The sequence below is a fragment of the Marmota flaviventris genome, chromosome 20 (assembly GCF_047511675.1).
Source record: "Marmota flaviventris isolate mMarFla1 chromosome 20, mMarFla1.hap1, whole genome shotgun sequence".
Classification (NCBI taxonomy): domain Eukaryota; kingdom Metazoa; phylum Chordata; class Mammalia; order Rodentia; family Sciuridae; genus Marmota; species Marmota flaviventris.
In genome coordinates, this window is record NC_092517.1 from 507,189 (window position 1) to 530,319 (window position 23,131).

General features: G+C 55.6%; 1 protein-coding gene and 1 long non-coding RNA gene across 2 annotated transcripts in view; one reads left to right on the forward strand and one right to left on the reverse strand.

The window, feature by feature from the left end:
* Nucleotides 1-16,173, reverse strand: part of Suclg2 (succinate-CoA ligase GDP-forming subunit beta) — a 199,433-nt gene extending 183,260 nt beyond the window's left edge. The window contains exon 1 of the mRNA XM_027931831.2: nt 16,060-16,173. Within this exon, the coding sequence (XP_027787632.2) occupies nt 16,060-16,143 (84 nt within the window). The 5' untranslated portion in view covers nt 16,144-16,173. The remainder of the gene's footprint in view (nt 1-16,059) is intronic.
* An 814-nt stretch (nt 16,174-16,987) lies between these two features.
* On the forward strand, nt 16,988-20,043 carry LOC114089804 (uncharacterized). Its single transcript, XR_003582240.2, has 3 exons — nt 16,988-17,290; nt 18,271-18,475; nt 19,207-20,043. It is a non-coding gene; the product is annotated as an uncharacterized lncRNA (long non-coding RNA).
* The last annotated feature ends 3,088 nt before the right edge of the window (nt 20,044-23,131 follow it).

The following is a 23,131-nucleotide window of genomic DNA, read 5'->3' on the forward strand; positions in this document are numbered from 1 at the left end:
CTTGAAATTCAACATTAAAAAGTCCACTAGACCACAGTCAAAAGACACAGGGGACGTGGTCGAAGAGGGGCAGACGGCAAACAGCACCTGGGTACATACGAACGCCCCTCGCCATTAGGGAGACAGGTGAGGACGCCGTGAAGCTGGCCAGAGGAGCAGGAGCCGTCTCTCCTACCACCCTGCTGGAAGGGAAAACAGAAGAGCCACTCTGGAAACAGCAACATACACTGAAGATCCAACCTCGCAGCGGGACTCCTGCGCATGAGTCCTGGAGAAAGAGAAAGCCACGTCCGCGGGAAAACTTCTGCTTATAGGAGTCTTATTTGTAAGGCTAAACACCAGAAACAACCAAAATGCACTCAACAGGTGTGTGATCCCACAAACCGTCGTCATCCACACCGTGGAACACAACTGGAGCCGGGCTCAGGGGCACGTGCCTGTAACCCAGTGACTCAGGAGGCTCAGGGAGGAGGATTGCAAGTTCAAGGCCAGCCTCCTCCGCAACTTGGTGAGACCCTGTCTCAAAGCAGAAAATAAAATGGGCTGGAGATGTGGCTCAGTGGCAGAGCACCCCTGGGCTCAGTCCCCAGGGAAGGAAGGAACCAGGTTGGGCCATACACCATGGACACATCGCAGCTGCCCATCTGTCCCAGATCCCTGCCAATTCCCTCCCGATGCTCTGCTGCCTGTGTGTGGACAGGACAGGCCCAGGGCCCCCTTACAAGGCCTCTGCTCCTGCCGCTCACTCGGTTGGAACTCTCCCTGCAGATGGCTCCGCAGCTCACGCCCTGGTCCCTTTGGGGGACTGTCACCGTACCTGTGATGACTTCCTTGCCCCAACGAGAGGTGCACCCACTTACACTTGTCTCCCTCCTCCCTTAACTATTTTAAGAACCCACAGAGCCGGGGTCAGTGGACCCACTACCCAGGAGGCCGCGGAGGAGGACTGCTGAGACCAGGAGTCCAAGGCCACATCTCAAAAATCCAAATCAAGAGAAAGCACACATCATGGGAAAAGCAGACACAGACCTACCTGGGAAGGAGAGGCGGAAACCGGAGGATCCGTCCTGCTACGGGGCACCCCTGGGGTCCACAGGAGCAGCAGACAACCAGGGACGGTGGCAGGCCTGTCACCAGCCGCACCTGCTAAGTGGACGGACGCGGGACAGGTAATCATAGAGGGCACATATCAGGCTGTGCCCAGGGCTGTGGAGACGTCAGGCCACCCACACGCCGGCGTCCACAGGCTCTGCCACAGGACCATTATTTACCTAACTGGCCCAGCCTTCTCCAGTGTTTTGCCAACACAACGCCTCAGGCCATTTGTGCTGCTATAAGGGAACAGCTCGCCCGGGCCAGCAGAACCACACGGCTCACAGCTCTGGGGCTGGGCCGCCCAAGACCAGAGCACCTGTCCCCACACGCGGAGAGGGACTCCACACCGCGGCCTCACAGGAGAGCCGGCGAGCGGCCCTGCACGGGGACCTCAACAGGCTGGAGGCGGTGCAGGGCGGGAGGCCTTGTCAAGTCCACCTCTTCCTGCTGTCACACGTCAGCATCAGTGACGTAAAACTGTCCTTTTAATCCAATCCTATTATTAATTCCCTCGTGATGTGGCTTTGACATCAGATTTCTTTTACCCAGTGCTAGAGATGCAAGCCAGGTCCTCCCACTGAGCTACACTCCCAGCACACAACCCCCACCCCCACCCCTTTTTTTTTTAACTTTGAAACAGGGTCTCACTACGTTGCTGAGGCTGACCTTGAACTTGCAGTCCTCCTGCCTCAGCCTCCCAAGTCACTGGGATTACAGACGTGCTCCGTCATGCCCATGATTTATTTTAAAAAGAAACTTCCGGTGGCCACTTACACCATTTGTGTCAGCTGGGGTGACACTGGCAAAGGTGATGAGAGAGAGAGAGAGATTCCGACTAGTGAGGGAAGAAAGTCCTGAGCCAAACATTCACACAGAACCAGACTGAGGAATTCTCCCTGACAAAACGCGAAGGCTTCAAAGATAAACAGAAGGGTAACACACCATGCCTGTCGCCCAGCTACTTGGGAGGCTGAGGCAGGAGGATCCCAAGTTCCAGGTCAGCCTGGGCAACCTGGCAAGGAGTCCAGCTGTCTCCAAATAACAAGGGCTGGGGCGTGGCTCCGTGGGACAGCACGGGCCCCGGGTTCAACCAGAAGAAAAGGCAGTAATAAGGAGCACTGTGTGACTCGCCAGTACCCAACACCACTCCTCCTCACCAGGACGGGCCGTGCACCGCCGCTGGGGTACTCCACTCCGGAAGCCCTGTTCTAGTGCCTGCTCTGCAAAGTGACATGTGTGTCTAACTCAGGACACAACCTGACTCCCAACAGAAGGGTACATGTCAAATGAGCTGAATAAGGAAACTTGAGTCTCAGAGAAGTCAAGCATCTGACCTGGAGCCACACAGCCAACCAGTGGACCAGAACACACACCATTCAGCGCTAAACCACAGCAGCTTCCTGACCTCACCCACCGAGACTCCATGAGTGGCTGCTCCCATCCTCCCCGAAGCACCCCAGACCCCGGTGGCTCACCCTCACCCACGATTTCTTACCAGCACAACCAAGCTTTTTTTTTTTTTGATCACTTCTCTTTCAACTGCTACTAACTGCTCCTTCTGTTTTCTTTCATTATAACCCTGAGACGCGATTTCACTTTTATGTTCATGATTGTTCCTTTATAATCAGCTTTTGATTGCGAGCTGATTACTCTTAAATTTCAACTTTATATCACTGAAGAAAACCAGTGCCGGGTGTCACGCTGACTACAGAATCAGCCAGATTAAGTTGTGCCACTGGTTTTCCAAAGGCCTGCAGCACAGGTGTTGAAAGGCAGGGGGCTATTGTTCAACCTTGGGTAGAGCTGTCTGAATAAAGAGAATGGGCTTTTAGGTGAGTTTCCAAAAAGACAATGGAGTCTGCTGTGTTCTTATTTAAAAGAAAACTGAAAAACACCAGAATTGACAGGTCTGGCTGAATAGTCCTGCCTCACCCCCTCTCTTCCTACTGGGTAAAATCCTCTGGACCACCCACCTGGGCCGCAGGGGGAGGCCGCAGGGGGAGGCCGCAGGGGGAGGCCGCATGGGGAGGCCGCAGGGGGAGGCCGCAGCGGGAGGCTGCAGCCTGGTCTTCTCAACGGCAACTCCTCTGCCTGGTCCCACTCTCAGACTGGTCAGAGCTTCTGGGATCTCACACTGGTGCCTTCAGGAGCCAGCACGGGAGCACAGGGCAGGACAGGAGAGGGTCCTGGCTCACGGGCTGCCTGGGAGCAGCTGGTACGCCCCACTGGAACAAGCTCGAGGCTCCAGAGGCGTCCCAGGACAGAAAGGAAGGTCGGGCTGGACACGCAGCTGCAGACGCGCCTGACCCCCCCACCCTCAGAGCAGAGTGCTCCTGTGCTCATCATCAAACAGGGTGACACCTGTCACTCTCAGCCTGTGCAAATGTGCAGAGTAAGAGGCTCACTGGTGCGTGTGTCAGGCTCCTGGACTGCCATCGTCAATACCACCAGGCTGGCCAGATCCGCGTTGCCATGACCAAAGTACCCAAAAGCAACTTAGAGCCGGAAAAGGTGAACTGGGGCTCCTGTTTCAGAGGGTCAGTCCACACGTGGCAGATTCCATTGCTCTGGGACAAGGTGGCAGCCTTCCATGGCAGAAGGGCACGGTGAGGAGCTCTGCTCCACGCAGGGCGGCCAGGAAGCAGGGGTGGTAGGTCCAGAGATGACTCGCCCTTCCAGGACACACCCCCAGTGACCCACCTCCTCCGGCCACGCCCACCTGCCTGCCATCACCACCCAGCATTCAGCTCTCCTGTCCTGTGGAGGGGCGCCACACACCCAAGCCATGGCAGCCACAGTCCGTGTGGCTCCAGGAACAGAATCAGGCCGCCCTGCAGCTCTGGAGGCTGACACTAGGGGGAGTGGTCGGCAGGTGGGTCTGTCCAGGGCGGGGACAGGGAGTCTGTCCCGTGCTCCCGGCTCCTGTGGGCTGCCGCCAGTTTGGCTTGCAGAACCCCCGGGCCTCATCCCCACTGCTTTCTCCCCATGGGTGACAAGCTCTGGACAAGGACAGCAGTCCTGTTGGACTCGGACCCCCTAGTGACCTCTGTGAAGACTCGACACAGGGTCTCATTCTAAGGTACTGGAGGCTAGGACTTCAGGAAGTTCCACCCGTAACGGTCCAGTTCAACGACCACTGTGAGTGGCATCCCGGACCTTGTGCAGGAACAGCAGTGACAACAGGCTCCAAGTCTCTGAACCAGGGTTTGCCACCCTCTGAAAAGGCTTGGCCACGGCAGCACTGATGCCTACCACCCAGGTCAGCGCCAGGACTCCACAGGACCACGTCTTCAAAGGCCAGCTGCAGACCCTAGAATATGCTGGATAAGGTCAGATGCCTGTTTTTCCGAGTTTTCCAGGCGTTATTAAGAGCCATGGTCTGGGTGAGGCCAAGAGAAGCAGACAACTGTACCCCTGAGCACCAGGAGCCCCTGCCACAGCAGACGGCTCACTGGAACCCCCAGTTTCCCCACAGGCCCCCGGGCAGACTGCAAGCTCCCAAGGGCAGCAGCTATCTCCTTCCTGGGCTACCCACCACCTCCTGAGCCCCCGGCACGCCATGCCACACTGACAGAGGCCCACTGGAAGGGTAAATGGTGCAATGTTTTACAGAATATTACCAGGAAAACTCTTCCCAACAGGCACCTTAAGTAGACACGGGAAATTGGAAACCAAGCCCAAACTCTACCTGAGACTCCAGTCTACACATGTGCCCACTGAGCTGGAATACACTGCCGTCAGGTGCAACAGCCCAGCGCAGGAAGTGACCCACGGCCCCCCGACCCATGAATGCACAAAACGAAACCATTCACACGGGATGAAACCCCACACAGCCTCACGGGGAAAGCTGTGACGGTGCTACAACATGGGAACCCCCCCCCCCCGCCATGTCACGCTGAATCAAAGAGCCAGTCACTGGGCGGTGTGGTCGGGCTCCTCTCAGATGAGGTCCCTAGACCAGTCAAAGTCATGGCAGGTGACGAAACACCCTGCGCTGAGTGGAACCTCGGGGGCCGTGACAGAGCTGGCTCACAGCCTTGATGGTGGGCGTCTTTCCAGGTCAGCTTCACGCCAGGCCCAGCAAGGAGGGTGTCAAAGGCAGGACCCCATCGAGCATGAACAGTGACCTCACGGTAGGGAGACCAAGGCCAGGGGCCCCAGAGGGTCAGCTGGAGGCCTGTGACCTGGGAACCGTGACTAAACCTCTTGTGCCCCGTCTCCCGTTTCCCGGGGCTTCTGTTTAAAGGGCGCAGGGTCTTCGTGGGGCAGCTGAATAAGCTCCGTGTGGATGTTGCTGGGGGCTGCCAGCAACATGAAGGCACGCTGTGCTGCACCTGGTGAGCTCGACTTCACCCCAGTACACTGACAAAGCACCCAAACTCTAAACGACAGACGAGGCGCGGCCACAGCCTAGTGCCTCTGGTTTCAGACGTACATGGAGCATCTGCAGGAACAATCTTTCATCCAAAAAAGCACTTCCTTCGCCTCCTCCCTCAGTGCCTGAAACTGGACCCAAGACACTGCTCCCTGTGCACAACTGACCTCTCCTAAACGAGGACTGTGTTACTTATTTAAAACTTCAGAGCCCCAGAAAGGGACACTTCTGTGACCTGGGGGGAAGACTGGGGCAGGGGTGCAGCCCAGCAGTGGACGCTTGCCCGGGTGCCAAGGGACTGGGCTCCCTCCCAGATCTGCAAGAAAAACAAAAGGACTCCAAGGAACACGGGGAAACTGTCCCGAAGCACAGCGGGCGGCTCCAGGAGAGGGCCACCCAGCCAGGATGCCAGAACCGCGACGTCACTGACAGACGGCCATCGTTAAGATCAATGAAAGCCTGTCACTGGGCATCCCTACTTGGGGCCTTTAATGGAAAAGGAAATGGAGTATATTTCTCTCATCTTTATATAAACTTTAACTCTGTAAATTCTCCCCATATTAAAATTATATTTTATATAAAATACAGTCGTAAAATCTATTTTATGCCACTCATAAAAGCCTCACCATAAATTGACATTGAAGAAAAAGACGGGATCCAGTACACGCACACCCCGCTCCACCAGGGGCCTGGGAGCTGCTGCTGGATCCTCCGGGCGAGGGAGGCCCGTCTTCCACCGGGGGCTGCAGGGCGCCAGCCCTCAGTGGCCGGCACACAGCCACCTTCTGAGATGGCTGCAGACAGGCTGCTGACAGCCGCGCCCTCTCGGAACTTACCCGGCTTTTCCAATTAGCCAAACGCTACTTTCTTTTCCTCGTGTTAATTATAAAAGAGGGAATAACTGGAAAACTCTTTTTAGTTTGCCCCGTAGCACTCATTTTCAATTCTGAAGTTACATCACCTTCGGAGAGCTCTGACTCTTCAGGAAGAAGCACTCGCCGCGAACAGTTCTCCCTGAGTCGAGAACAACTGACAACTCTCAGCTTTCTGCATGACTTACTAAAAGCCCACGGAGACCTGCAGGCCACAGGACGGTCAAACGTTCCCGCTGGTTTTCAGAGGCCAGTGACCACATGAGTCCCCAAAGTGCAGCGCGTGGCAGTAGCGGGAGCAGCAGCAGCGGGAGCCGATCAGAAAGCCAAGCACCCGGGCACTCAGCTGAGACAGGAGGCCTCTCCACTACCCAGGCCCGGCCCGCGAGCAGACGTCCTTCCCAACAGACTGCACCCAGCCGTGCACTCTGAGCACCCGGGGGACGGCGGGCCTCTCCTCCACTGCCCCCTTCACTCACAAGTCCTGCCTCTCTGTTAACGTCACTTGCAGGTCATGGGCGGAGGGGACTGGGGGGAAGACAGGGCATTGAAGGAGCCTCTGCGCGCGCGCACACGTGGACATGAGGTACCAGGGACACACCCGGGGCCCCAAGCACTCCAACACTGAGTTGTACCCTGATCCTTTGTGCTTTTTACTTTGAGACAAGGTCTCACCGAGTTGCTGAGGCTGGCCTCCCACTCAGGATCCTCCTGCCTCAGCCTCCCCAGCAGCTGGGATGCCAGGCGTGAGCTACCATGCCTGGCCGAAGGAGACTATTTACAGAAATAACACTTCCTGGTTTATTGACAATGATTCATCACTCGGGGCACGGGACCTAGGTGTCTCTGATGCTCAGCGTGACTCTGGGAAGTGAGTCTTGTGACTATCTCCATTCTGTAGACAGGAAGCCGAGGCTCAAGAACACACCAAGTTTCACCAAAACCAAGAAGCCAACACCTGCAAGATACACCAATTTAATATGCCTTGGGGGAAAATCCACCCACCGCTCCATGACACAAAGCATAAGGAACACGTGCGTCTCAGAGATGCCAAAATGTGGAAAAGTACAATAAAATGTGTGCCTAACTGTCACAAGGTCACAAACCCACTAAGCCCTGAGACCAGGATTGAGCCCAGGCCTGTGGTCCGAGGCCGGCTTTCCCTGTTGGCCTGTGTGACTGCTAACAGCCTTCCCTTCTGCTCTCAAATGCACCTCAGTCGTAAACATAAATAAGGGATCTCCCTCCGGACGCTCGGGCTGCACGGGTCCCGGGCCTCAACCTGGGCAACCCGGGGGAGCGGAGCCAACCTGGGGAGCAGCTGCTTCTGCAAGAGAACTAAGGGCAGGCTGCCCAGGGGGGGTCCTGCAGAAAGTAGCTTCAAACAGACTCAGACAGATCCTCCCTGGGAAGCACACAGTGCAGGACACCAGGAGGCCCAGCGCATGCCTTCTGGCCCCGTGGGAGGCCCTGTGCACACCAGCCTGGCAGAGCCCACCTGGCCCCAGTGACACCTGCTTGACCACTTAGTGACGCACCATCCAGAGCCACCTGGCCCTGCGATGACAAAACAGGCTGAGGCAAGCCCGTGGCCACTGCCTGGACACCCATGGCGAGGTCACTCAGCTCAGACCAGAGTGGACAGACAAGCAGCGTCAGGCCCCTAGGAGGCCAAGAGGGAAGAAAGCCACCTGAACGTGCACCCAGAGAGAAGCCGAGAGCGGGCAGCAGCCATTCCTGAGGACAGAGGATGCACAGGTCTCCAGTGCAGCAGCCCAGGCCCGCGCTGCCCCCAGGCCCGCGCTGCCCCCAGGTCTGCTCTCTCCATGGCCCTCTACTACCAGCACAGCAGTGGGTGCAGGGGATGCAGTAGGCAAAGCCAGCAACCTCTGAGCTGGCCAGTGACCGGAGACTGAGTCCATGAGGATGAGCTGGAGATTCTCTTGCTGCCTGAATTGTGAAATTCTGGCCGGATGCAGCAGCACACACCTGCAACCCTAGCAGTTCGTGAGGCTGAGACAGAAGGATCACAAGTTTGAGGCCAGCTTCTACAACTTAGGGAGACCCTGTCTCAAAATTTAAAAAAAGCAAACATGGCTGTGGGTGCAGCTCAGGGATGGAGCATTTGTGCAGCACGTACAATGCCCTGATCCAACCTGCAGCCCAGCCTAAGTAAATAACAACCATAAAACTCTGGGAGACAGAAGCCGGGTGGGAGGGGAGGGGCGGGAGTGGACAGCCCCTCTTCATAAGTGCAGATTATGAAGAAAGGTTGCTGCTAGCAACTGACCAGGTGGGCAGGGGACGGGGCAATTGACCAGGCGGGCAGCAGATGGGGCAACTGACCGGGCGGAGAACACACAGGCATGGAGGAGCCACCCAAGACCCTCAGGTCTGTACGCCCCTCCCCTCCCCTCCTGTGGAGCCAAGTCCAAGAAGGCCTCCTTCCACCAACGAGGGCTGTGGGCCCAGCTCAGAGAGGGGCAAGGGAGTGACTGGGCAGCCGAGCAGTGCTGCCCACGGCAACAGGCCCAGGACGGCCCTGAGGCTGGGTAGACAGAGACCTCCACTCCTCGCAAGCCTGGCTCACCTGGGGTCTTTCCCTTCTTTCACAGGCCTGCTCTCTTCCCAGGTCCCTAACCATGTCCACAGCACACCTGGGCACGGGGACAGGGCACAGCTCCCCGCCCAGGACAGGCCAGCAATGGGCCCTAGCAGGGAGATCATGGGTCCTGTCCAGCCTCGTGTTTATTAACGTCCACCGTTACCTCCCATCCCCACTGCCAGCAGTGACTCCATCTCAGTCAGGGGCCGTCCTGGCCCTGCCTGCTGTCCTGGGATAACCACTGATTAACGTCACCCTCAAAAGTGTCCCAAGTTGGGTGACAAACAGGTGGCCCACACCTTCATCGTCCCCCACCGTCTGGGCTTTATGTAGGGGGTGCAGTCAACAACCCATGACACATGTAAGGATACACTCAGCATCCCGGGATGTAGAAATGTGAGAAAGAAAAACAGATAAAATATACCAATGTTCCAAGATCACAAGGCTTTCCAGAGTGTTGACGGCAAGATCTGAAGCAGGTCGCCTGGTCCCAGTCCTGGCTTATGCCTTCTATCCTGGTGCAGTGACTCAGCTCCGAGTCCACGCAAAATCCTCAGGTGGGCTCCCTTCTCGTGGGCCTCCAAAGCTGTGCACACCACATCCAGAAAACAAAACCCTGCCCCCTGGTTCACCTCTAAAGCCCTCCATGGCTCCCCATCGCCCCGAGAGCAAGCTCAGCTCTGCCACCCAGCTCACGTGGGTCCCCAGGACTCTGCTCCCCCCTCCAGCCTCATCTCCTCACTACCGGCTGCTCAGACTCCACAAGGCAGCCCTGCTGAGCCTACTGAGGCTGAAATGGACCAAACAGTGGAGAAATGGGTGGGGTGGAAAAGCGAGGCCAGACCCCTGCCTCACCCACAGGACTCAACTTCCAGTTACCCCCGGGCGTGGCTGCATCTCCAGCCAATCCACGCGTTCCATCTTCCCCCCAGTCTGCAGTGCCAGTGATTTTAGAGGTGAGGCTAGGAGTCCCCGCCTACCTTCCTGGTGAGGGCCTAAGGGCTACTCTTACACAGTCATTTCTAGAAAGAGAGAAAGCTGGCCACGGACTCAGCACTGGTCAAAGTCTGAAGTGGAATACCAGGAAACGCCATCCTGACGGCCATCCCCCACAGTCCACGCTAGGAAGGTGACGAAATGTTGGCATCCCCCCAGCACCCGGGGCCCAAGGCCAGGCTGATTCAGGCAGACGGCCAAGGCCTGGGGACAGAGCTGATGCCGGCCACCCTCCAGATGGCCCATCTCAAACCTCTGCCGCACGTGAAGCCAGACGCCACCCAGTCCACAAGCCAGCTGCAGACCTTCCCAGATAGACTGACACCACATGACCCTCACCCCTAGAACCACAGCCCCACCAGACCTTCACCCCATCTGCCCGCGGAAGCCTGCAGATAGGGGGACCCTGGGGGCCAGGTTCCTCCAAGAGCCTCCCCTTTCTCAGGTGTAAACTGGGAATACTCGCTCGTGCCCCACACGCTGTTACAGCCTGGACGTGAAATAAGATACAGGGGAGCACCAACCAGTGCCCAACTCTGAGATGACAGCACATGATGAATTTCTATGGAGTCTGGGAAAGGAGAGTTTCTAGCTCAATAAAGCCTTTAAAAAAAGGCAAATAAATTTAGCTTCAAATTCACTGCGAGAGAAAGAACCACCGCAGGCCCATGACCCCATCGCAATGCCGAACGTTTTACATATCATCTTATTTAATCTGTGTAGCCACCTGCGAGAACAGACGGTTCTTTCCAGGCTGCAGAGCAAGAACACGGGGGATCTAGAATTTGAACTCAGGTGAATTCGAACCCAGAGCTCTGGCCCTCCACCCCTGTGCTACTGTTTCCTAGACCCCAAGGCCAGAAAGAGAGGGGGCCAGTCAAGAGCCCAGCAGGACAACTGTGCAGAGCTGACCACCATGCGCAAGGTGGCAGAGGCCAAGTGACCCATGGCAAGGAGACTGGGAAAGGCAGGCGGGCAGGTTAAGTGAACAACGAGGCCCCCGCTGGGCCTTCTGCTGACAGCGTCATGACGTAAGAGCATAAGTGTTCATCATTGTGGGGCAAGCAGCGCCCGGCACTGTGACCAAGCGAGGTACCAGGGGACAGCTCCATGCCTCAGAGCCTTTACAGGAGACGGGACGGTGCTTTCTCTCTGCAGCAATGTAAGGGTTAGAGAAACCGGCGTGACAGTCCCTTTGCCATCCATGGCAGCTAAACACTCGATAACTGGCCCTGTTTCCATGAAAGCCTGTCCTGCACACCTCACGAGCCCCTTCCTCCTCCCGCTGCCTGGGGCACCCACACAGGCCCCCCACGTCCCTGGGCCACTCCTCCCGCTCTGCTCCGGGCACCCACTCAGGCACAGACCACGGGCAAGCCCGGGGAGCAGCAGCCAGGAGAAAAGCTTCTCCCTGATGCAGCTTACATCCCCGCCGGGGGAGAAAGCAGAGACACAGTCACCCAAAGACAGCCGTCAAGTACCGTGAAGGATGATAAAGCATAACAGCCCCTGGGGCGAAGACGAGGGGAGGACCTGTCTGAAGAAGCACGAACACTGAGGTCCCAGCCCTCCTGCCCTACAGCGACCCCGGGCCCACAGGTCGACGGTGCCAGCCAACCTGAGCTCCTGCAGGGCAGGGCCGCTGCGTCCTCTGCACTCGGGGGGCTCGGCTAAGTGCGTCCCTCTGCCCAGGAGTCTCTTGAGCACTGGGTTGTGGAGAAGAACCCAAGTGCTGGGGTTTCCGCCTCTGGGGGGCTTCCTGGGCGTACCCACTCTTGACAGGTGAGCCGTGTCCGCTGGATTTCCAGTTAGGGGCGGTGCGACCTGCCCCGTCCTGAGCTCTCCGCAGCCCTATCCTCCCTCCTCGCTGCCTACAAGTCCACCTCCTCTCCCCACCCTTCCCCACCTCCTCTCCCCACCCTTCCTCACGTTCTCCCTCTTCCTCACAGAAAAGCGCCTGCCGGACGCCCACAGCCGCTTCCCCTGGAGAGCCGCCTCCCCGGGTGCCCTTCCCCTGGAGCTCCGGGTGCGCCCACAGACTGCAGGCAAAGCGTTCCATCAGGTCACCGAAGGTGCCGCCTTTGAATGACAACTCCAGACTGCATAGAGAGGAGGGCGCCAGGACTCGGGGCCTAGGTGACTGGTGGGATTTCTCTTCCTCCCCACAAGACGACATACTGAGGCACTTCCTGGGTTTTGTCCTGCAGAACCCGGCCAAGGAGTGCGGGCAGCGGTTCTCACCCCGCGGGGCCCTGCGCCCAGCCCCTGCCCGTTGAGGAGACGCCTCACTTAACAGTAAACAGAACCGACTCAGGACAATTCAGGGTCTTCCCCGACACACAGTTTCGCACCTCGATCACTTGAGATGGAGTCTCTTTTCTAACTGCAGAAATCGCAGCTGTACTTCATTAAAAAGAAAAAAGTCAGGTGTTGACTCTCCAGGGAAATCAGAGCCTCCAGCCCCTGCACAGCCTCACTGAGCGGAGAGAACTTGCACAACCTTCAGCCCCCCACTTCCAAAGCCATTCATCCACCTTCTCCTCGCACACGCAGGAGGAGAGAAAACGAAGCTGAGCCATCCGTCCTGAAGGGCAGGGGTGCGAGTGCTTGACCATACACACCCCTCGGGCTCCAGATTCCACAGCTGGGCCTGGCAGACGGTGCTGCCCACGTCTAGGACCCCTGAGGACAGAATGCGCGGCCAGGAGGAGAGGGCACAGGATCCCTAACACCCAGGGGCCCCGGCCCGGGGTTCACCAAGGGCTCGCCTGGCAGGCAGCACCCGCTGCATTACCACAGCAACTGCCCAGCACCTGTCCACGGGGCTGGCTCTCTGAACCCTACAGCACAGCTCCTGCCTGCCAGGATCTGCATCTATAGAACGATCTGGAACAGTGGTCAGACTGACCCGAAGCACAGAGTCCACTGACCACCACTCCACTGGCACTTCCAAGGCCAGCCAGGTTCAGACGTATAACAGGAAACGTGTCCAGTGTAGTAATTAAATGCCTGAGCTCCAACAGCCAGGACTGGGACTCAGACCCTGCAGGGTTTTCTTTTTTTAGCTGTATAATTCTGTGCAAGCTATGCAAACACTCTAAAAAGTTCAAAAACTTCTCACCAGACCCTGAACGTCTCCTGGTGGTAGGGGCACATCCTCCCTTTCCTTAACTGACTCCCACCTCGGGGCCTTGGCACCTCTTCTCTACCCTGCTGAGCCTCAAAAGGCTAGCTACTCCAACACACAGCTCAGACGTCAAGAAGTCACCTCCAGGGTCTCACGATGGGGAGCAGCGTTGAGTATGCGTATGCATGCTGTGTGATTCCGCCTACGTGAAGTGTGTGTGTGTCAGGTTACCCTTGCTAGGGACGGCTAGTGATGGGAAGGACCCCTGGGGCCTGGGCTGCTGTTAAGTTACCTTCCTGCTCTGGACCTGGCTACCCAGGAGGGTCCCACTGGTACAAATTCATGAAGCTGTAACACACACATTTTTCAGGACATGTTCTGTGTCGATTTAAAAAAAAAAAGCCTGAACAAAAAGCACCACCTTGTCTAGTGCTTTTGCCTGATCCTACCTGCCTGGGGCTAAGCGTCCACTCCCATCCCAGGACCCTGCTCAAGGTCATTCACAGCCTCTCTCTCTCTCTCTGGCAGAAAACATCTTGCACGAGTTCAATCTGGTTCATCCCAGTCCCACAAAAGTAAAGTCTGCCATGGGAAAGGCCTCTGCCTGCCTCATTCACCAGCCCAAACCCCTGGGCTGGACAGTCCTGCCAGAGGTAGGCTGGATGAAATGCAGGTAAAAATAAGAGAGAGCTAAGGAGAGCCCTATAAAGGATCGCATGTCAATCAAGTCCAAACACTGAAGCCAAGAGTAGAAGAAATTTAAAAACTTCCATGACATTAAGCGGCAGGACGTGTGTCAAATGTCACATTTAACCATGGGAAGGAGCAAATGTTATTCTCTGGATATCTTTGTGAAATCAGCTCAAGCTGCTTCTGAGAGCGGAAAGCAGGTCTCTTATCTGCCTGGGCACAACAGCCCTGTACAAAGCAGGTCTGGGGCAAGAGCGGGCACAGATTTCTGAGATACTGGGTGAGGATTCTCAGGCTTGGTGGAGAAAGCGGGCCAAGTCCAACTGTAATGTCTGCCATGGGCCAGAAGCTAGGGATGTACACTAATCAAATCAGACTTACAGGGCACAGATATGAGAAGCATCCAAGAAACCAAAAATGGAATCCCTTACAAGCCACGACCCATATCACAATGTTCCCAAAGAAAAAAACTGTGTCGCCCGTGCAGGTGACTGGATGTCATATATAAATACTACTGGTATCCGAGTAAGCCCTGTGCTATTTTCATGGGGAAACTCTACTTAGAGGTGAGAGCCCAGGGTAACAGAAACTCGAGGGTAAGCCTTCACTCTGCAATCGGTTCTGCCACAAACTCTTGTGACCCTGCATGAGTCGCTGAACTTCTTTAGGGCTTCATTTTTCTGCCCATGAACAGAGCTTACGGGAGCAGATGCTAGTAATGCTCATTTCTGTTTCCCGGACACTGCCAGAACTCCCGCCTTTAGAAAAGCGGCTCTCGTCTTCCAAGCCTGGAGCTCACAGTATCACAAAGCACCCCAAGTGTGTGAATCAAAGCAACCAGATGGAGCCAGAGACTGATCTCCTTACCCGGTCTTCCTGCCAGCAGTCCTTCCTGCCCAGCAGTCTCTCTAGTGTTGGGATCAGGCTTCTGTCCCTTGGACAGGCCAGGAGACCCCACCTATGTGAGCCCAACACTGTGCATTGTCAGTTTTCCCTGTACAAGTCCTTCCTTCCCTGGGGTTTTCACTGGCCATGGCCCAGGTCTCCTGAGTTCAAGTCCACGCTCAGAGCGCCCTCGTTCTGGTTTTCTGTGACACCTAGATACCGAATAGACGTGGCTCACCTGGAGGTGTTCTCTTTCCTCTGCGTCAACTGTGACTAGTGATTTTAATTAGACTAAACCGCCATCCTCTTACCACCCCAACACACTGTGAGGTGCCTCTCAGGGACTTTACAGGAGTAAGTATCAGCGCCTTTTAAATTCACAGAAACAGAGAAATGGGACGTCAGGAAATGGAAGGAGAGGAAAAAAGAAAACCATAACTCAGGTGTCTTAATTAAGCAAAGCTTGGAGTAACTTGGAAAAGCATCAGCTACTTTTTTTTTCCAGTTTTCTTAACTTGGAAAAGCATCAGCTATTTTTTTTCCAGTTTTCTTAAGAAATATAGGAAGCACATCCTGTTTGAAAATGTATAAGTGATAACTTGCCTCTTATCAATGAAAAATGGGGCAATGGGCAAGGTCATTGATGGGCTGTGGCTGAGCCCCAGACTGTCCCTTCTTGAAAAAGAGAGAATCTGTGGGAACCAGGAGTCTGGGGCTAGTGGCTTCTCGGGGAGCATGGCCCGTCAGAACTTCACCCCACGGTCTCCCCCTGTGGAAGCCTGCCACAGCCCCACAGCCCGCAGTACAGTCCACACCGGGGACAAGCTGGGACAGCCCTTCAGTGTCCACTGCCCTGCTTTGGTGTGACCTCCCCAGAGCATGGAGAAGGTGGACAGGCCAGCAGCTGTTTGCTGAAGGGAGGGAAAGGGCTTCCGGTTTTCTCCAGCTGAGCGCCCTGAGTCCACAGAAGTGGAACTGGCAGAAGGTCCAAGGTCAGGTGAGTTGCACCCCGGCTAGGCCCAGGGTTTCAGGCATGTTTCCCACGTGGCCTGCCTGACGCGCGCTCGGAGCCTCGGACTTTCAAAACTAGCCCTGGCAGCCCTGGAAGTGAAACCTCGGGACTCGGGAACACCCAGGAACTCTTCCTAAACTTTTCCTAAACTTGCGTCCAGCGCCTGGCGGAGGGAACAGGGGCGCACAGAAGGGGCAGACGGAGAAGGGGAAAGAAGGGCCGGGGGAAACCAGGAGATGGGGGCGCAGCGCGGGCAGGAGACACGGGCAAGGAGGGGACAGAAGGGGCCGGAGGGACAGGGGCGCAGGAGGACAGAAGGGGCAAGAGCGACAGGGGCGCAGGAAAGCGCGGGTCGGGCTGGCGAGGCCGCGCTGGCGCCTTCCCCTCACCGGCTGCGCTCACCTGGCACCTGGCGGCCAGCAGCCGGGGCCGCAGCGCGGGGTCTCGCAGAAGCCGGCCAGAGCGCGCGGCCACGGGGAGCGCCATCTTCACCAGGAACTGGGGAGCCGCGGGCAGGACTGGGAGGAGGACAGGGGCGGGGAGGGGCGGGAGGAGGAGAGGGGCGGGGAGGGGCGGGGAGGAGGGCTGGAGAGGGGCGGGAGGAGGAGGGGGAGGAGGGGGGGAGGAGGGCTGGACAGGGGCGGGGAGGAGGAGAGGGGCGGGGAGGGGCGGGAGGAGGAGAGGGGCGGGGAGGAGGGCTGGGGAAGGGCGGGAGGAGGAGGGGGAGGAGGGGGGGAGGAGGGCTGGGGAGGGGCGGGAGGAGGAGGGGGAGGAGGGGGGAGGAGGGCTGGACAGGGGCGGGGAGGAGGAGAGGGGCGGGGAGGGGCGGGGAGGAGGGCTGGGGAGGGGCGGGAGGAGGAGAGGGGCGGGAAGGGGCGGGAGGAGGAGAGGGGCGGGGAGGAGGGCTGGGGAGGGGCGGGAGGAGGAGGGGGAGGAGGGGGGGAGGAGGGCTGGACAGGGGCGGGGAGGAGGAGAGGGGCGGGGAGGGGCGGGAGGAGGAGAGGGGCGGGGAGGAGGGCTGGGGAGGGGCGGGAGGAGGAGGGGGAGGAGGGGGGGAGGAGGGCTGGGGAGGGGCGGGGAAGAGAAGGGAGGCAGGGAGGGGCGGGGAGGGGCAGAACAGAGAGGAGGAAGGGGCGGGAGGAGGGGAGGGGAGAGGAGAGGGGGCGGGACGGGGAGGAGAGCGGCGGGGAAAGCAGGGCGGAGAGGGGAGGGAGGCCCGGAGGGAGAGGGGCGGGCCGTAGCTCAGGAAGGAGGCGCACGGAAGGTCAGCCGAGCGCGCTCGGGTAGGGGAGGCCACGCCCTCGGCTCCAAGCCCCACGGTGTTCCCTCGGGTGCTGTCGCGGCGCCCTAGGTCCCACCAGGCCCGAGTTCACACTGGGGGGGTCCTGAGGCCTGATGACCTTCTCAGCGAGCCACACTCGTTGCGGCCGGGAGAGCCGAGCCTTGCGCTCCTGAAATCCAGAGGGCCCGCTCTTGCAGGCGCGCTGGCAGCCCGGGCCGGGAGCGGGCGCCCTGAGGCCGACTCCCGGATCCTGGCCGCAATGGCTGTCCAGGGACGTAGGTCCAGTTAAGGCCCCGAGAACTTTGGAGAGGCGCGGGGACCCTGCATCCCGGGCCCAGGGAGTCTTCTGAAGTAGGTGGAGGCTCCGGTTCTGTTTTTCCGGGTAGCGGGGATTGCACCCAGGGGTGTTCCTCCGCTGAACCCCAAGCCCTTTTTATATTGAGGGGGGTCTCTGCCTGGACTAACTTGAAATTGGGATCCTCCTGACTCAGACTCCGGCTGATATTACCAGATTTGCGTCTGTTTGTTTGCTTTTTGCTTTTGATCCTGAACCTGAATTCAATGCAAAGCTATGGATGAATTTTAAACCAGTAATCGTAACAGAGAATCTATTTGGAGCCTCAGGACTCTGCGCACATTACATGTATAAAAACGATGGTAGCGAACACTCAGAGTTGTGTCGGAGCACTGGACAGACGCGAACAGCCTTAACAGTAACCTCTTAAGTGGAAGCAAATGCAAAATCCTTGTTTTCCCAAAGAGGAAACTGAGGCACAAAATAGTTCAGTCACTTGGTGGAAATCACAGTTTCCATAAAGAATAACTACGAGATTCAAATCCATGCCCCCGCCCTATTAAGCCCGATTTTAGAATTTTTTAACCTTATTCTTCAGTGTTTGACCTTGAGAGAAAATACAATAAAACAGAGGTAGGCAGCTATTGCTGGTAGTTTAGTCTTTTTTTTTTTTTTAACTTTTGATTGGATGTAATTCTGAATTGACAGAAAAGTTGCAAGAATGTAACTCAGAATTATCCTTTGCACAGCTAATCCAATTATTTACCTGTTGGCCCATGTTTCATCCTTAGTAGATACATGTAGATAAAGTCATGTCAATTTATGCCCCTTCCTGGTCAAATTCTTAGTATTCATTGGTGATTACCATTTGAGTCAATTATAACTTTGACAGCTACAAAATGATGATTGTCTAACTCCATTCTTCTAGATTTCTTAGTTTGTATTCTCTGAGAACAGCCTTACCTTCTCCCCATTTCCTAGCTTATTGTTTTATTTGGTTATATTACCATAAACCTGCAGATTCTTTCTTACCCAGTGGTGATCCTGTGCTCTTTCCTGTGGCACAACCTCTACAGCCTCTGGATGTCTCTCAGGATCCCTACAAAGGAGATCTCTTTGTAACTCTACTTGGCTTATGGAAAAATGGGCCACAGAGTTCCATACCCCATGGCGCCTTTAGGCTGGGTATCAGAATTCCCAGACCTGGAACCCACCTCCTCTGTCCTGTCCATCCTTTTGAGGTGAGTGGGTCTGAGAACCCACTGGGTCTGCCACGGGGCAGCATGGAGCCAGGGTTCTTGTTGATGTTTGCAGGGTGAAGGTTTAAACTTGGTGAGCATTATGAGCATGGTGCTGGAGAAGGACCACCTGTAGAATTTACCAAAGCTGCTTATCCAAAACTTACTGTCCTCTGTCACTTTCCTCCTGATAGCAGCTAGCAGGGATTTGAAAGGAATGCTTTTCACTAGGTCTGGTTCTGGGCAGGAGGGAGGGTGCTGGGGATTGACCCAGAGCCTTGCACTTGATAGCACACTGGGAGTTATCTGCTTACTTAGGGCAGTACTGGACAGTGATCTTCCAGGGTGAATGGGGTGGGGATAGGGGAGAGTTTCTAACAGGTGTTTCAGTACTTGGCAGCTGTGCTGGTCACTGTCTGCAGAGCTGGACCTTCCAGTCTGGAGAGCCTCCCGTGAGGTTTCCTGCTTCAACAGGGAGACATTCTGGTCTGCCCCTCTGGAGCCTAAATCTTTTACTGGCAATTTCTCAGTGTCTTTGCTTACATTCTCTCCTTCTGCCGTCATCTGAAGTAGTTGGTTGGGGGAGAAAGGGCAGGCGGGAGGAGGAACTCACCACTCAGGGTCTTCCCAGCCCGGCATTGGGCTGAGTGGACACATGTGGGGTGAATCATCCTCCTGAGAGCATCCTAACCCTTCTCCCTAGTATTTACCTTTGACATTTCCTCCCTACACAGGAAGCTCTTTGAGAGGAAGGACCCAGATTCTACCAGAGGTTTCTGTACTGTGCACTACTGAGAAAAGCACTGTGTTTTCAGCACTGGATTGCACTCAGATGTCAACTCTACCTTATTTACTGGGACCCAGGGAAGCACCTACTCTGCAGGGTGCCAATACCAATAGGGTGCTGTACATGTTTTACTCTGCAGGGTGCTAGTCCTCCGTTGTTTTAGACTAAGCTCCTGAACTGAACCCCAGTAGCCCAGACTGAAAATAACAGTGGAGTCATCCACAGCTGAGTTCCAGAGCACCAAACCATAGCCAAGATAGCTGATCCTCATGGTGTATGGGCCAGGCTGTTTGTGCAACGACCAAGCAGGCTCCACTGTACCCTGAGGCTCCATATCATGTAAGAAATGCTTCTCCCGTGGGAAAGCCCCGCCTCTGAGCCCATTAATATCTACCCAGCATGGCATACTTGGCAGCACAGAATGGCGATTCTTACACAATGTAAAATAGTTCTCTCTTTGGTTTCCATTTTTCTTGGGCAATGTGCCCTGGCAGAGATTGATTATCTAGACATTAGTAACCATTCTCTAACTTGTGCTCAACTAGGGTCATTTTGACCCACTTCCCTTCTGCTTGCTTGCTGCTATGCCAACCGGGAAAGTCCCTCGGGACATACCAATGTACCCATTGCATTGTCTCACTGACCGCTCAGCTTCTGTACCCCTGCTTGCTTGCAGCTGCATCAACCCTGTTGTGGCTTTTGTCTTTAAATACCCCAAACCTTGAAGCTCAAGGCTGTTTTCTGTAGAGACAACTTGGTCCTGTAGGAAGCAGTCCCGGCCGGTCAGAATAAACACTCTTCAATTTGGACAAAACTGGGACTTGGTGTGTTTTCTGAGTGACCTGCCCCACAACACTAGGAAATAGAAGGGAGAGAGGTGGAGCAGCCCCCCTTCCAGACAGGCCAGTGCCCACTGCCATGCTGACGAAGTTCTGCCTCCTCTTCACACACAAATGTAACTGAAGTAAGCTGGGGTCAGCCGATGTTCCATCCCCTGTCCTCACCTTGGGAGATAGCAAAATGGAGAGAGCCGGTGCCTTCCTTTCTTGTTTCCGTTTTGTTCGGTCCCTCTGTGTACAAAAGCGAGCTCTGTTCTCCTCCCACCAAAACCCTCACTGGGCGTCCTTGTTACACAGTGAGGTGGCGTGCAACTCTGGGAATCGACAGCACACCCGCAGAGATCCTGGTGGTGCACACCTGTGATCCCACTGACTGCTAAGGCAGGAGGATCACAAGTTCATGGTCAGTCTGGGCATCTTAGCAAGGCCCTGTCCTGAAATAAAAAGGGCTGGGGATGTAGACCAACGGTAGAGGTAGATTCAGCCCTCAATACTGTGTGTGTATATATATTCCTCTCACTAACTCATTGTGATTTTGTCCTTTGATAACAATAAGTGGGATGTGATGTCTGAAGACCTTTCGAGGAGTAGGGGCTTAATGCTATTTTTCATCCTCCAGTGGATCTTGAACACTTGATGTGAAATGGGAAGCACTGTGGATGGTCCTGACGCTTTGACTTATCTCACTGTCACTGCCTGGGATATGTAAATGCAGATTAAGGTACTGGACCTGACCTCAGGTGGTTTTGTCCAGGAAGAGACAGAGGGCAGCGGTCAGGGAGCTGTTCTGTTTTCAACCTTCAAATCTCCACCCTATCCCTATTGAAGGGGAATCACTTAGGACAGGGCTTGGGGTCTACATTTTAAATCATTCTTTTCAAGGGGTTCTTTAGTTTGAAAACTGAAACACAAAGCAAACTGTAGTGATGAGCTCCTTGAAGAAGTTCCCTGGTGAGCCCAAAAGGGAGTAACTCTACTGTCCCCCATTGGGGTTCATAAATGTAGGACAAAAAGCTGATAAACTGTGGGGGCACTGGAGCCTCACAGTTGCTTTAGGAGATCCCAGTTTTCACCAGCGTCTCCGTCAGTTGGATGGGCAGAGGCAAAACGCTGGGGTGATGTAGCAGGAATTTTGTGCGGTTTCTTTGTCAGAATCACCATGGTGGATACTGCAGTGGTACCTGGCTCCCTGTGGAATCATCTGGAAACAGAGGGGGCCTCAGACAACCAGTGCAAGTCTTCCCTCTGCCATCGAGGAGCATCCTAACCACGGGCAGGTTGTTCAACAGCCTCGACCTCTGGAAAGGAGATCACAAGGGCATGGGTTTTACCAGTGAGGGCTGGAGATCCCAGGGACGGCATCGACCACGCCACGATACTTGACTACAGACTGTGTGTGTTTGTTCAGTGTGTGCATCTGGGCCTCAGTTTCCCCATTGGCATAACAAAGGCATCTTCTGGGAGCTGGGACTTCGCCACGCTGTGCTTCTCATAAACTTTGACTACATTACAAGTATTAAGTTCCCAAACTCCATGACCAGGTTTGCATTTAGAACACCCTGCCTACACTCTTTCTTATTCAGCTAATTGTTCCAAGAAGGAAAATAAAAACATCAGTGAGCCCACACGCCTTCCCTTTCATCTAAGCAGTGCATGTTACAGTGAAATAATGTGCTCATTTTCATATCCACACTGATTACTCCAGGGGCCCTGCTTGGAGCCCGCACAGGGGGAGTCATCTGGCAGCTCCAATGGTTGTTTATCATTACCTTTTCACTTAAGCATAAAAACCATTTGACAAATACAAACTCATTATAACCAGCAGAGCCGAAGAAAAATTTTAAAGAAACAACCCTAATTTTCACAAATTACATATTTGAGTTCATGCTGCCGCATGTCAGGAAATGAAAATTACTATTATCACGATGAAATAAAGGGCACCTGTGAATTTCACTTGGTTATTTCTTTTTTAATGGGGAACAGATTTCTTGAACTCACAGGCGGAGAAACTTTGGCCTTCCCTGTGCAGACAGGCCGTCTCCGTGTTGCGGCTCGTGGAGACCATTGAGGCAGCCAGGGTAGCCACACTCCACTTGGGTCACTCCCCAGTGGCCCAGAAAGAACTTGCTTTGTGCTGAGTTAACTTTTCCTCCCTGGTAATGCATGAACCTTTAGGGGTGCGGTGAGCTGGGTGCCGGAGCGCTTGCCTGGCATAGATGAGGCTCTGGGCTCCGTCCCCAGCACCTCAAAGAAAAAAGAAGAAAGAAGGTTGACTCTGAAGGCATTTATAGCAGCTTATTTAAATTATAAGGTGCCCAGAAGACCAGCACCTAAAGCATCTCCCCTCCAAAACCACAAGGAGCAGGAGAAGTCCTCAGCCCATCCCTGGGGGGCAGCAGGGGGGAAGTCAGAGCCGCAGGATCAAGGCAGGAGGAAGAGGAGGGGCCCGGGGACAGTGTCCAGGCCTTCAGCAGGCCCAGGACAGCTGGGAAGACTGACAGAGGATGGGACAGGCATGGAATCAGGGTGAGACGTTCTGCGGGCAGGGAGCTGGGGGACCGATGGGAAGGGCAGGAGCCCAGTGCCCTGTGCACCCAGGGGAGCAGGGAGGGGCGTGGCCTGAAGGAGAAGACTGGCACCCCACGGAAGGCAGGAGAGCGCTCCCTCAGAGAAAACCAGCTGGGGCGGGACCCGCGGAGCCCAGCGGCACCTTCCATGTCAGTCAAGACAGCCTTCTTGAAATACCAAATAGAAGTCAAAGGAACATCCCGCTCGGAGTGCCAGCTTCGTTAGAAAGCAGGTGGATGCCGCCCTCTTTTTGGTGCTGAGGATGGAACCAGGGTCTGACCTTTGCTAGGCAGGGCTCTACTGCTGAGCTGCACCCCAGAGCCCAGCCCCACTTTTATACAACTTCATTGTGTTTTATGTCACTTGTTGGTGCTGGGAATTGAGCCCTGGGCCTTGTGCAAGAGCAGCCGTACGGGCCGAGCTCTCCAGGGCTCGGGATTCCGCAGGTGTACACGTGGGGTGCAG